This window comes from Astatotilapia calliptera, chromosome 14 (genome assembly GCF_964374335.1).
Source record: "Astatotilapia calliptera chromosome 14, fAstCal68.1, whole genome shotgun sequence".
NCBI lineage: Eukaryota > Metazoa > Chordata > Actinopteri > Cichliformes > Cichlidae > Astatotilapia > Astatotilapia calliptera.
The window spans coordinates 10540604-10555660 of NC_137435.1; the positions used below are offsets into that span (position 1 = coordinate 10540604).

The 15057-nt window shown below is 41.7% G+C and overlaps 1 protein-coding gene and 1 long non-coding RNA gene across 8 annotated transcripts in view; one reads left to right on the plus strand and one right to left on the minus strand.

Annotated features, from left to right (window-relative positions):
- The window catches only part of LOC145420199 (uncharacterized), a 42057-nt gene that overhangs the window by 26166 nt on the left and 834 nt on the right, over positions 1-15057 (plus strand). The window contains exon 2 of the long non-coding RNA XR_013901500.1: positions 9167-9376. This is a non-coding gene — a long non-coding RNA (uncharacterized LOC145420199). The remainder of the gene's footprint in view (positions 1-9166; positions 9377-15057) is intronic.
- The window catches only part of robo1 (roundabout, axon guidance receptor, homolog 1 (Drosophila)), a 227900-nt gene continuing 214256 nt past the window's right edge, over positions 1414-15057 (minus strand). For 5 of the 7 annotated variants that reach the window (XM_026191730.2, XM_080289182.1, XM_080289181.1 and 2 more), the window contains 11 exons: positions 13995-14149; positions 11753-12139; positions 10922-11038; positions 9683-9827; positions 9192-9422; positions 7941-8434; positions 7667-7828; positions 4925-5017; positions 4514-4789; positions 4237-4430; positions 1414-2668 (listed from right to left, as the gene is read on the minus strand). In XM_026191730.2, the coding sequence (XP_026047515.2) occupies positions 2654-2668; positions 4237-4430; positions 4514-4789; positions 4925-5017; positions 7667-7828; positions 7941-8434; positions 9192-9422; positions 9683-9827; positions 10922-11038; positions 11753-12139; positions 13995-14149 (2269 nt within the window). In that variant the 3' untranslated portion in view covers positions 1414-2653. The remainder of the gene's footprint in view (positions 2669-4236; positions 4431-4513; positions 4790-4924; positions 5018-7666; positions 7829-7940; positions 8435-9191; positions 9423-9682; positions 9828-10921; positions 11039-11752; positions 12140-13994; positions 14150-15057) is intronic. The other 2 variants (XM_080289183.1, XM_080289186.1) reach the window with 1 other exon arrangement.

Here is a 15057-nt window from a genome sequence, read left to right on the forward strand (position 1 = left end):
GCTGCAGACGTGCAGAGAGTATCACAGTTTTTCAGTTCTTACTGCCAGCAGCAGCTCCTTTTGTGCCGTGATGAAAGATGTGTGCGCAGGTGGGCAGATTATAAAAACTTGGTTCTGTGTTCCCTTAACGGTGATGTGTGTTGGTACACAATACTGTTTCTTAGTGTGTTTCTTACTTGCAGACAAGAAAATGGAGGCAGCTTCTTAGTAGTGATGTGCAGATCGATACTGAAATATAGATTCCTCCGATACCAGTCATTTATGTTCTAGAATCGATTCTCATAATAAAATGTAGATATTTTAGTAATTTAGGGTAGATTTGTAGTTTATCATTAACAGGAACACAGTGGAAAGAAACTATATCATTCAGATTGTCTACATTGGAAGGAACTATTTCCTCTTCCGCCTTTCATAATCATATGCGACTGTATAAATGTGTCGCTGCCCCGAGTGCGCACTCACAACAATGACTGATCGTAAATGGAGTCATGTGCGGACGTATTTTACTTCCACAAACAGCCGAGTCGTGGTTTGCGATACAGGTGGCAAGACAGTGAGGTGTTGTGGCAACACCACTAACCTCGTCAAATACCTCAGTAAATCATATCACAGAATATGACGAGCTTATGTTGAGGCGAACTGAAGAGGAGGAGAGGGATGGGTGCTGCTAGGGCGAGACAGACGTCTCTCACGGAGTCCTTTAGTACCGCAGGCAGGAAACGTGTTCAAATAGCACACAGCTTCAGTTTTTGAATTTCTATATGATAATTCTGCATTGTCAAGCGATAAGAACAAGTAGTCTAATGTCCTGTTATCATTATGAAGCTATACAATAGCAATACAATAAATAAAATAATTTTTTGTACTTGGTATCGGATCGGAAAGGAAATCAGTGGAATCGCACATCACTACTTCTTAGGAAAAGAAAACAGGGCAATACATAGGTTGTTGTTTTTTGTTTTTTGTTTCCCCCCCCCCCCCCATTCTTATGCTGAGGGGGCATAATTGCACATAATTGAGTCTATGGTGCGATCATCTGTGTCATTATGACATTGTCTTTTTTTTTTTTTTTCTCCCTGCCTTGTAACGGTTTCGATATGAGTTGTACAAACTTTAGCTTTGTTTGGGGGTTTTCCAAAAACACCAAACTAGGAGGCCTGGGAAAGCCTCAGGATCCCTGCAGGAGTTGGAAAGTGTTCCTGGGAATAAATTCTGGATAAGCGGTAGAAATCTGATGGCTGGAAAGATTCTTCAGTAGGAGTGGGGTTGTGCCAAAAACACCAAAGGAAAATGGATGTTGAGTCATAGAATAACAAATTGTTGGTCTTAACCTTTTTGTGGATTTGAGCTTTTAAAAAAAAAAGGATATAGGCTTATCCTTTCAGAAAATACTGACAAATGACCAAAGGAACATTTATAATTTGAACTTTTTTTTTATTCATCTTTTTTTAAAGTTCTTTTTACTTTTTTGCTTTACGAAACAAATGTTTGCAGATGTCCTATGAATAAACAACAGCACCCTTTCTCCTTAAAACAGGGCTCAATCAGCCCTTTAGTATCAAGAAAAGAGACTCTTCTTGTCCAATTACAACCTCTCCAGATTCCCAAAGTGACATTTTTCCTGTATTTGACATTCATTTAAGTGCATTCGGAGTCAGCATTACCATTTCAATTAATGTGCAATAGCTGAGTTTATGGTCAATGTGAAAAGGTATTTACATTGCAGCTATGACTCACATTAACTGTTGTTGTCATCACTTGTGTCAGAACTGGAGAGGAAGACAATCACAACATAAGGAGTCTCCTTTCAAGCACAGCCTTTGTAAACGGCAATCTTTACCTACAACATCATCATCATCATCATCATCATCATCATCATCAGGATTAACTAGACTCTTTTGTCATACCTGTTTTCCTCCAGTAAGACAAAAAGGTTAATAGATAGAATGGTTTAAAATAAAGTTTAGTGATTGTGCTTTTAAAACCAAAGTAAAACAAACAACAAACATTGATGACAACACAAAACATAACAGTGCATTATAAAAAAAAAAGAAGGAAAAATCCCAAAGTGGCACTTTCTTGGGGAAGCTAAATAATATAGCAATTTACAACATGGATGGAATTGATAAAATAATTATATTTACTGGCATAATAAAATTAGAATTTGCAAAAAATAAAACAAGGAAGACAATTTTGAGGTACCACAATGGGTAAAACAAGAAGACATCATGTATACATGTATATTTACAGACAGTCCACCTCTCTCTGCTTGCAGCTAATTTATTACAGTAACATCTCACTGTATGGGCTTTCCAAAGTTCTTTTCAAGGCAAGCTGAGTCATGTCAATATCTGGAGTAAGAGTTCACTCCATATTGCATTGGAATTATACATAAATATACTACTGTGTATTTTGTTTTGAATGCACCATTTTATTCTTCACTCTTTCGTTTTTTTCAATGGACATATAAAATGATAAGTTAGAAAAAAAACAACATTGGTCTGTTTTCCAGATGTAAAGAAACACTACTGATGTACAGTATGAGGGCAGCCAACATGATGGTGAAATACTAAGATATTTAAAACTGTAAGAGAAACAATGGTGCTCCATTCTTGGACAAAAAATCAGAACAGTCTGTCCTTTTCCTCCTCCTTCAGCTTTCTACCATCTGGGAAAAACAAAAACATTTTGGTTAGCACAAAGGTCAGCCAATATTGACTCACTGTAGATCTGTATCTGTGTATCCCATTGTTGGAGGACAATTTAAACAAAAGTATTTTATATACGAAATTATTGGCTGCAAAGGATTTTGATTCTTTGCAATCAATACCTTATTAAAGTCATAGACATCACCAAAAGCCGTTTTGTTCAGCCAGGCCATCACTGGCCATGTAACATTTTCTGTAAATTCTGTGAATCTCGGGCAGCTCGACTTGGGGGAAGTGTTTCCAGCTGCACGTCCTTTACCTGGAGTCGAGTGTTTTAACTGATGCATGAAACGATACATTTTTAGACATAAGTTGTAACGGCCGCTGTTTTCTTTGTGAGTATTTATTACACTGCGTGCTGCGGGGAAAAGCCTGTTCTAACGTTTGACTCCAAGGTTTATTTTTTTAGCACCTGGTGGCTCTTTTTTACTTCTCATCCGTTAATAATCTGCTCTTTCACGTGATTCAGTTTATTTTGAAAAGTCTCAACAGGATCTTGAGCTTTATTGTGAAAGGTTTATGTGGAACTTAAACAAGCGGACACACGATGCTGTTACTGTCGTTGTTGCTAATGACAACGCATAAAAACAGGCGCTTGTCCGTCCATAATGTGGTTATATTAAATATAAGAGAGAGAGATTTGGACTGTGAAGTGGTGTCTGTTGGCTGAACCTGAGCTGAGAGTATATCCCTGTACAGAATGAATCCATCTACTTCTATCAGCAGTCGCATCATAAATAAACGCTAGCGACCCAGTTTCATTGGCGGCTGTACGTACCCATTTTTGCTGTGTTTTTGATCAGGAACTGTTGCAATCCTACTAATTACTTTCCTTTTCACGCCATTCTGGTACAAGATAATTTTGGTTTTATTTTTTTTTTCTTTTTGTCCAGAAGAACTGTGCTCTTTTATGTGATATGTCTACCTCCTTAAGACTAGCTAACTATTGCATAGGGTTTTTCCTAACCAAGGAAAGAATTTTGTGGTCATTCACTTCAGGTGTTTTCATTGGTCTTTCAGGCCTTTTGGTATTGCTGAGCTGCCTAGTGCATTCCTTGTTTTTAACAAATATGGATTTGGGCCATTACTATAATTTTTGCTTTCTCTCTGATAGGTTTATTTTGGCTTTTAGCCAGTAGTGTCTTTCCCTCTTTTGCATGATGATCTTTTTTTCCTCATGTTAAGACTTCCAGTTATTGAGACTTAACCTGCCTACTACACTATTTGTCAGTCAGTTGTCCAATTCCTTTTCAGCCTCTGAAAATTGCCAAACAACTAATGCAATATGTTTGGTAAAAATACCTTGATTTAAAATATAGAGCCGTTGAAATAAAGTTGGCTCTATGCAGTCTGATGGTGTAGAGAGCCAAAAATGACAAAGATTGTGTCATTGTCCAAAAACTGTATTCAATCTCTTGCCAAAATTAACAGATGCAAACATGGGACATTGTCTTTGACATTACTCAAGTAGAATGCAGATGCCCATCAAGTATATTTCAGAGAAGTAGAGTCTAAGACTACCCTTTACCTCTATCTCTTCATCTCCTGGTTGGAAGGCTCTGGAGGTGTTGAGGCCCATATCTGCAGGGTTCCTTCGCCCTCCTTCTCCTCTCCGCCGGCCCCCTGAGCCCCGGGAGGACATGGAGCTAGAGGAGCTTGGGTCTCGGGGGCTGTTGACTGTAGGGAACTGTGGTCGGCTATACGGCATAATGTCTTCTGAACCTATAAACAGGGAACAATAGTTAAGAATCAAGGTGCTACCCATCGGACTGAAGAATTCCTTTATGCTGTAACTATTGTAGTACCTGCATGCTGGCGTGCTTTGTTGGTAGTGCTACTCTCATGTTTATTCCCTTTCCCTCCGTGAGCAGTCTTTTGTCTATCCTGAGCATCTTTGCGTTCAGATGAGCTGGTTCTGGGGTCCGAGTCCTCTCGGGCTCGATATCCCCCTGTTCCTCCTCTCTTGTCTCGACCTTCACCGGCTTTGGGGGAAATCACTCCCCGGCCCTCCAGAGCTACCTTGGAAGGGTGTGTAGGGGACTTGAGCACTGCTGGAGGGGGGATGGGTGGAGGTGGGAGATCTGAAAAATAAACACAGGAAGCAAAAGCACATTAAAAACAAAATAAAACCCCACAAGAGTTTAGAAAATTGCAACAGACTGGAGAACAAGATCTGTGTACTTATGAAACTTTAGTGTGTATCATCTGTCACTCACTTGTCTCACACCTGCAAGGTGATGCACAAACACAGCTGTGATGTGTGTACATACACCCAGAGCTGCAGACATAGCCATGCTGAACGGAAACTCCTCCAAACAGACAGTAAACAGAACAGATGACATTAGAGAGGCTGAATCTGCCAGAGAGTTATGAGATTTGAGCAAGAGAGGAGGGGAGTGTGACGGTCAGCAGCTGCCTCTCTGGCCTATTCGACTTCTTCTGTCGATGAATCAATGCTGCTTGTCCTTGAGCCATTATTCATATGAGACCAGCCAGTGAGCCGCCTGGCCTCTCACACATCACACGGCTATCTAAACAAAACGCAGAGCAAAAGCCTTGTCTGCTTGCGATCAATGGCATTTCATCTTCTAATCAGCTACCAACCTGGAGGATGGTTTTGTTGGCAGCCAGACCCATAATCCACATTGGATTAGAACGTTATTAAACATAGTGAGCGTCAGCTCTTACACTTAAGATCTCAGTGGCTACCTCACAGACTTTAAGACAAAACTGGATTAGAAGAATCAAAGATTTTTATTCTTTTTTTTTTTTTTTAAACACAACAAGCTAATGGGGCTGGTAATGTCTTTGCTGTGTTGTTTTAGCAGTATAGTGAAGCTTCAATACACTTTCCTGATTATCCTCCACTCCCCTTGAATACAAAAGGGATGGTCAATATCATATAGCAGAGAGGCGTCTGCAGTTTTTTAATATCTGTCTTGCCTCCTGAGTTCTGCCTCAGTCAGAGTCCGATCAATGCCACAGTCTTTGAGCTATAGCTTGCTACAACGGAGGAGCTGAGCGCCTTTTAGATTTACGAGGAAATATCGGCGAGAACAGAGCTCAGATCTGAAACTGTCTCAGAGCTTGCCAAGGAGGATTAATCTGAGGGTCTGGTGGTTAATTAGGCAGGCAAGGCTGAAGCATATCGGAAGAGAAAGGAAAGGGTTAAGTTCGGTGAGGAAGCAGACAAAGGCATCAGAGTCAAACATAATATGAATCATGGAGAGAATATAACTTCACATCAACTGTGCAAACAAAAGAAATGACTAGGTCAAAAAAGGATAAGTAGTAGGGAAGTGAGGCTGCTGAGGTGCAGGGGTAGAGGTGTTGATTTTTTTTTTTTCTGGTTAGCAGTCTTAACCTAAAGAAATTAGGACACCTCAGGGATATATAAACAAATGACAGATATGTGTTTGCCTCTGTAAATGTAATTTGTGCCTAGAAAACAGGGTTTGTGTTTCCTTTCTTTTAAATTTCATTAAATCTTTTTTACCTATCACCTCAGAAGCAGTATTCCAAACCACAGACAGGGTCTGTAGGGTGGGAGGGTGGGTGGTTGGGGGCAGGGGAGGCAATAAACTCTAAATGAAAAACAATCCATTCAGATCAAATGTAATCAGCAGGAGGACTGATAGGCAGACAGAACTGCAGAGCTGTCAGTACGCCCCCTCCTTGCTCAAACAAAGACGGAGCAGAGCAGGAAAGGAGAGGAGAGTGGAGTGGGATGGAGAGATCACGCCAATGGGAGGGGCAGCGGATGGGGAGGAAGCCAGGATATAAGGATGATGGGGGGTTTTTTTTGGGGGGGGGGGGTTCTGCAGTGATATAGCTGGTCTGGCTCCCAGTGAGCTGGATATTAAATCTCCCTGTCAAGTGCTTCCAACACTCAAGGACACCTGACACTAAGAGGAGAGCCAGCTCTGGGACAGCACATACTGTACACACAGGAGTGACAATGTGCACATTCTCAAATACAGATAAATAATAATAATTTAAAAAAAAAGATCTTTCCACAAGATCAAAGCAGAAAGGAAGTGGGGAAAAACAGGTTGGTAGGCTTCTGAGTTTTAAATGATGGTGCTATAAAATGTTAATTGCTCTGTCCCTTAACAAGGTTAAAGCTTTTCCTTCTCTGTGCAGCTGTTCCAGTATTTAGCCTCTTTTTAGTTTATGTTCCACCCCTACTGAGCTAGGTGATGCTTCAGTATGAGCCACAGCACCTTGATCCATTTCATTAGTGGCTAGAGTAGAGAGACATCCTAGTGTCAGCATCTCCAAGCTGGGCAGAGCCCCCGTGAGACAACCCCCCTCAATTTCTTCCCACCATGGCCCTGGCCTCCAGCCCACCACTCGCCCGATCTGTTCAGCCCTGCCGCAGATTAGGAGTGAAGCCACGTATGCATGCGCATAAACACATGAGAGAAGATGATTAAAATTCTGGCTTACAGCACACCCATACTCAGTCATTTACAGACACTCTGTCACAGATAACTGCACTTCTCCCTTCCATATCTTTACAGGAAATATAGGAGCAGCATTGATACAAACTGACCATCTGTGTACTTGTGGGATACAGCTAAACTGCTGCCACTTGTCTGTGTAAATAATGATAAGTGATAAAGAGACTGTGTGTGACCGGATGGAGATGATAAACATTTAATTTTCTTGATAATTGATCATTTTTAGATGCTGCATAACACACACACACACACACACACACACCCACACACACACACACACACACACACACACACCCACCCCATAGGCTTTAAACAAAAAAAGACCTGAAAGAAATATTCGTTAAAACAAGACTTGTAATTCTGGATGACTATTACTTGAACCTGAAATGTTTTTACTTAATTGTCAGAAAGGATTTTTACTATTTTATCTTAGTAATCTACAATATCAAATGAGCCTGTTTTAAATATAACTAGATGTAATTAAAAGATGTGTACCTTCATTGAAAACTTCACGTCTCTGGTTCGCTGGATGACCTACTGGATGTTGTTTCTGCTTTTTAGGAGGCCTCCTGTGTACAGCGGCCATACTCATGTTACTGTCTGTAGACACCGGGCTGCCAGGACGGTGACTTGATGGGTTTATTTGGTATTTTCGTGCTGACAAAAGAAACAGAACAATAGTTTTTTTCCCCTCTTTTTCTTGGACAGCAAGAGAATAAAATTATTGCAATAAAATTAAATTATTTCCTATAAAAGTGGTCTACTTTACCCGACGCTCCCCCAACTTCTTGGCCCTGTGAATTAGGGTACTTTGCCACCCTGAGGCCTGAATACTCTGCAGCTGCAGCAACCGCTTGAGCAAAGTCAGCGTCTGTGAAGAAGGATCCATCTGATGAGCTGACTGCACTGGATCTCCCCGAAGAGACATTATCCTCTTCGGAAGCTGACCCCCATCCGTTGATCATGGAGCCCGTCACTGAGCTCTCCAGGTCCCCCATGCTGGATGCAGGCGTCTGTTCTAGCCCTCGTAGCAGCAACCTCCGTGGATGCATCTGGGGATGGTGAGGGTTTGTGTGGGGGTGGGTGTGGTGGTAGTGCATCTTAGCCACCTCTGCATCTGTCTCATCGCCGTCCTCCTCTTCCTCCAGTATGTCCTCCTCCTCCATACCATCCGTGTCCAAGGCTAACGGGGTGTTGATATACCCATATGTGTGTGAAGGAGACATGGGCCTGGGAGGGGGTGGGGGGCTCACAGCATGGCGCCTATAAAAAATGAGAAGAAACTCATAAACTGTAGAGTTTTTTGCATCATTAAATCATAGTTACCCAGTTATGGAAAAAACAACCTAATCGTCCCATGTTTTAGCCAATTGACTACAAATGAGGTGCTTTACTGTTGATGATGCTGATGATCTTCTGATGTCACATTAGAAGTTAAGTTTTGATCACCCCAATGATGTGAATTTGCTAATTTATTTTAAAATGGCTTCTCTGTGGAAGATGAACTTCAAATTCATTATGGCATCCCCCCCCCCCCCTTCAGGCACAATAACAGGGATGAGTTTTCCAAAACAGTTCTATCTCACAGCTGGATTTCTGCACAATTATAATCACTGACAAAAATACATTTGACTAAATTTACGCTGATGTGCTACCTATTTGAAACACATTTAAAAAAAAAAAAAAACAACCCTAATGTTCTACTGCTTGAATCCCCATACTATACTGAAATGAACTGCAACAAATGACTCCCTAGAAGGTAAGAAATCAGTCTAAAACCTAAGATATGCTTTTGAAAAATGGCCAACGGTGCACACAATATACAGACGATATACATGGAGTTTAATGGGCTCAATCAGGAAAACAGCCATGAATTTCAAATGCAAAGTAAATCATGTTTCTTTATGAGGCTTTAGAGAATAGATACATTTCTTGAGGATTTTTTTTTTCTTTTCAGCAGCTGAGTGCTCTTATTCTGCTACTTTATTCTTGCAGACAGCTTGACATCATGCTGCTGTACCTGCGTTCATGGCTGTCTGGGGCATCCTGGAGCATCGGCTGCATCTCCTCCTGGGGTGAGGGGGTGAGAGTGGCTGTGGACTGGTGACTGTAAGACACGGCAGCAGGGGAAGAAGCTGCCCCACGGATGGGAGGAGTGGGCCCCCTCTCCATCTCTTCTTCCTCCTCCAGCTCATCAGGCTGCAGGTACATGTGAGAGGGGGGCATGGGGCACTGCATGTCTGGATCACAGCTGCCAGCAGAGAGAAACAAGCCTCATTACCTTCATATCGCTCAGCAAAAACATGAATGTTTTTTTTTTTTTTATTGAAGCCAGAAAACATCCTCTAAATATTCATGTCAGCCTTCTATCAGAGTCTGACATGAACCTAGCACTAATGGACAGAAAATGCTCGGGGCAATTGTTTGGAATGAATGTGGAGAAAAGGCAGCCGCAATGAACTAGTATTTAAATATACTGTCAGATCAGATGACCATTTAGACATGTCCCACCTTTCTTCCATCGGTAGAGAGTATTCCTCTGTGTTCCGAGTTGGGGGTGGGTTTGCAGGAGGAGGGGGCAGAAGGTCAGCCCAATTCATTGTGCTTTGTTTGGGTACTTTGGGGGTGCGCACTCCCTTCTTTTGACCCTGACTCCCTGTTCACAAAAGGGAAAACGATCATTCACAGGACCGCTACAGATACACATACTCTCTGTCTCTAAAAATCACATCAATTATTAATGCTGGAGAAATCACAAGGTAACAAAGATACTGACAGCAGAGACAATTGACATTAATAAGGCTGACTGACAAGAAAACGATAATTTTACATGTGAGAGTGAAAAGGCTAATGCAACTCTCCAATTTATGTAAGTATGCCGATACTGCTCAGAAATTAAATGAGGGGAAATACTATAAAACAGCTATTTCCCTGAAGGGGTATAACCCAGTATGAAGAGAAAAGGTAGAAGGAAAACAGCAGAAAAGGGTCCAATTAATAGAAAACTATTAAAATTGTGAACCAATGAGCTGTGATGTGCAGGCAGCACTAAAGGCTGCTCCTTAATGGCTTGAACTTCAAACGCAATATCAGAATGGATACATGGCATTAAGGTGGCAGTGTTGCATGCCGTCTGCAATGTGTTATCATTTGTCCTTGTCCAAAGACAGACATTGAGGCCATGATGAAATTAGGCTGCTCCATACTGGAATTAAAGTAAAGCCAATTAACGGAAGTAATGCAAAATAAGCAAGGACAAACACAGAAATAAAAAGTACAAAGCAGAATAACAAACACAAAATAATTTGAAGATGCATTTCCTTTTATCTAATTTGCTTTAAACATCCTTGGATGATGTTGCATAAAGAAAACAAAAAACAATGGAAACATGCTCTCATGCCTTTGTTTCAAAGTACTGTTGGCACTTGTGTTTTATTCACCATGTTTCCACACTGAAGGCTTTGCTTCAAGATGGGCTAACATGCAAATTAATCAAATTACAATTGAAAGCATATTTTATTAGTGGCTCAAAGTGATTTAAAGCCTTTGAGAAAACTGGGATTTTAAAATGGAGCTTGAGGGTATATGTGATTATAGAATTCATAGTAATAATTTAGCTGGAAAAATAATATTTTGCCTTTTTTTTTTTTTTCTTCCTGCGAACATCGAATGAGAGTCTGTGTTGATTTGTATAACAGCCGACTGCCCGACCTGAAAAAACTCCTGTCCTTGATCCTCTAACCATCTTACCGGAGGTACTACTGCTGCCCCGGTCAGAGCTGTTGTAGGAGCCCCCAGTGTGGCTGTCATGAGTCTGGCTGTAGGGAATTGTGGCTGGCATAGGGCTGTCACCTCCTCTGTAGCGATCTGGTGGTGAGGATAGTGAAGGATATAGTTATTGCAGGGAGGCAGGCAAACAGGGACACCACAAAGACGACTACTTTGTACTAAACAAAGATCACCGCTTTACATTAGAAACGTTAAACAATATATGGAGTGAAATGAGATTACACCGAGAACTATGTATTTAGCTACACATGAGGCATGCAGGTCATGCTTTCATATTCATTCTCATGTGAGTATGTGAACACATGCAACAGCTGCACTGAAATCTTAAAACTATCACACCAGCTGTGGTTCCTTTCTGCAGGTACGACCAGGTGATGATAGCTTCATTCAAAGCATCTTTAAAGATCTTTGAGTTATCTTTCCTTTAGAAATCTGACACCAAGGATAAACTCTCACACCTGCTTTCGTTATAAAACAAGACACCCCAGATACCAAAAGATGATAGCAATTCAAGCCTGGCCCTCATTTAGCAGTAAAGATTCTACTTGATTGCGTGGAGAGGTTGCATGAATGCCATACAGACAGGCAGAAAGACAGTGATGGTGCTTTTGTTGAATGAAAAGGACTGAGACAGAGCCAAGGGATACATGAGCATGAAACTCTTCTACACGTATCCAGAGTGGGGCGAAACAGCCAGGAGAAGAGAGAAGTGAGGGAAAAATCGAGTGGAAGAAGATCATGGCTTGGAGTTGGCCTCTCTAAAGATGGCTGCTGGCTATTCCACACACTCACCCTTGTTCAGCTTGTTTTGCTCCATGATGTTGTACTGCAGCTGGGAGCTTATTTCCTGTTTCTGCTGCTGGACTGAGGGGGGCTTCCAGCAGTGTTTCTCATTCACCTCTCCTCCACCCACGAGTCCACCTCCACTCCCTCCAGTCACTCTGTCTGAGTTCATGTTGTTTCCCATAATGGAGGACTGGATGAGCTGAGTGGTGGCATAAGGTGTCGGCTGGCCCCCTGGACCTACAAAGCGGCCATCTTTAAGGTTTGGGCTGTTGAAGGTCTTCATCTCATTGATCTTGTTGGACAGGTCTACATCTCCATAGACTCCTGACTCAGGCACCATAAGGTTGGTCTGCTTGTTTTCCATCTGGTTGTTATAATTGGCGATACAGTCGGCTGAAGAACATGAGGAGGGCATTTAGTCAGTCTTTTCTACTGCTGATCAGCTTAGCAGCAGTATGCCAGTTTGGCAAAAGATTTCAAACAATAAGGCATCATTTCATCTACTGTCGAGCTGAAAAAATTAAGAAAAGCAACACATTTTTCATCTCAAGCTTTTTGAATGATCCCCACCTTCCAGAGAGACATTTCTACTTATGCTTTAAGTCTCAGTTTTGTTTGCAAAAATGACGATCTGCTCTAGGTGACTGACACAGGTTATGTTACCCCCTTCTCAGTTTCACCCATGACTCAGTGTAGGTGTCATCTGTGTTCTTTTTCTTCTGATGGTTGGGAGCGTCTTTGCTCATTGAGAGGGACGGAGACATGTCTGTATCAAAGACCTGGAATGAGGCGTGCAGTAAAAGCACAGCTTCACTGACAGATCCAATTTTCCCTGGCTCATAAAATATTCAAATCCTCCAGCAGATCTGAGAGCCAGCCTTGCGGTAAATACCAAGGACGGCCATAGGTGCGCGCAGCTCGTGCCACGTAACTCATGTTTCAGCTGCATGGAAAAGCTCAAACACTTCAAAAGGTTGATGTGTGAAAGCGCCCCTATGGCTGAGATAAAGGGACCTTAACTCGTATTTCTTTGCTCTGTCACCTAGTCAGTGATCCTTTTAATGTTCAGAATTTAGGTTTGGCACACACACAAAGCATGCGTCTGGCAAGCTCCTTAGTGTCATACAGCAGGGTGTCATGCGAGTGAGGGCTGCCTCTAGCCTGTTATTCCCTGTTAAACATCTCAGACCATGTTAAGGTAGAGTTAAACACTTCAACCTCAGAGGGGTGATTAGCACAAAGAAAAACTCAACTTGACTATAGTCTACAAAATGAATTATTAATCCTCACTGGAAAGGTTTGAAGTCAGGAGAAACTATTTAGTGGCTGGATGGATATTGGATTGAACAGCTGGACAGGAATTATGTGCTGCCCTTAAAGGCATAGTCCCAAAGTGCATAATTTAGAACATAAAGCATTTCATTGCAATCCAAGTTCCAGAGGATAGAGGTTTTTTGGTCATGGCTGTTAATTATTAATATTACGTCCTACATCATACTCTGTGTGTGTGTGTATGGTTTGGCAGCAATGCATAAGATTCTGAGGCCAAATATGCTTCCCTTTGTTGATAACTGTACTAGTGCTAAATAAACTAGAGGCCACCTGGTGGTGTTCTCTTTTTCCCCCCCTCACCCTACTTATCTTATCTTTGCTCTGTATTTATGCCAATACATCTCACTGTAACATACACTTATTCTTCATCACTACTTTTTCCATCTGTATTTCCAGGTACACCCTTCTCCCTCTATCATTCTCTTTTTCTCTGCTTCTGGCCATCGTCTGCAGTCCAGCCTTGACCCCTTCGCCCGCTGCACATTTCTTAAATAACTGAGCACTTAGGGGAAATTACATTACCGGGTATAACAACTGTATGGAAATCAGCAGAGCAATTTGATTAGCAACAGAGTAGAGCTATGAGCCCTGCTCAGTGTGCTCCTTTTATTTCCTGCCTAAAACAGCTCTACTTTAACCTCAGATAAATCAAACACACAAGCGCACAGCCTCTCTTAATCCTAATATTTCTCTAGGTTTTTCTTGTGGAGACCTACAGAAGGGAGCGATACACAGAATAACTCTCCAGGGAGCTAACCTAGATATCAGATTTTACTTCCTTTTGCACTGCAGATTCCCCCAGCTCCCTACATTTCTTATCTCTACAGTTATTTTGTCAAATGATTGCATTGTTGCCTTCGAGAGGAGGGTTTATTTTGGTTGTTGACTACATACGGCACTGACAAAACATGCATACCTGGTCGGCTGTATGTTGCCAAGTTGCTGTCGCTGTTGCCATTGCCAGCAGTGCAGCAGTTGATGCTGCAGTCATTGTGGTTGGAACATGAGTTGGGCCATGTGTCGGCCAGCCAGGGTTGAGTGGCAGAGTCCCCAATGTTTAGTAAACCAGGCCTGTGGACAAAAAAAAGGAGGAGGGAAAAAAACAAAAAGGGCACCAAATGGTTAACAATAGTAAGAAACCAAGCCAATGCCGCAGTGACATTTATGTGAATGAACTGCAACACCCACAATAACATAATATTTGAAAGAGAAGATTATGTGAGTTTATTTATCCAGCTAAGAAGGGGAAAAGTAGAAATCCGGCTTTAGCACTTTTTGCCTTTCGGCCACACACAGGCCCAGGGAGCACATTAGAAAAAAGCCCAGCTAAATAGATTGTGTGTGCTTGGCTTGGCCATAGCCGATGACACTTTCCCTGAGCCCTCGTGAGCATTAGCGATCCGCCTGGATTAGACAGCTAGATAAAATTCTCTCCCAATGCTGCGAAATCCACGTCCTGAACAGGCAGTGAACCACAAATACTCACAGAGTAGATTCCACAGTGTCACACAATATCTCTATCATTGGAAAGTGTTTTCTTTAAGCTGTACACAAGGAGAACAGACTTGAGCAACGGAAGAAAAATGCATCCTTATCATTGTTTTGCCATCCATCTCTGTCTTGTCTCCTGTTTTTCAGCTTTAATTCAAATTCAAATCAAGCTGGCTCATTTAACAGGATTCTACTGTACTACTGGACCTTAAGCCAAGTAAAGACAGTCTGTTTTTGCTCATTGAACGAATCAATTTAGTATACAAAAAGAATGCAGGAACATATATTGTGTGAGTATCCAAATCTCTATAGAGTGACTCTGGGTTCGCGTATCGAAACAGTGAATTAGCCATGACTTACATTTTCTTATTCCCTCTTAAATGACTCATTTCTTGGATTCGTTTTGGGTAATGAACACATTTGTCTTGTACAGCCAAATACAATCTCACAATGACTCCTCAATCACCCTGGCAGTTATATGTTGATAC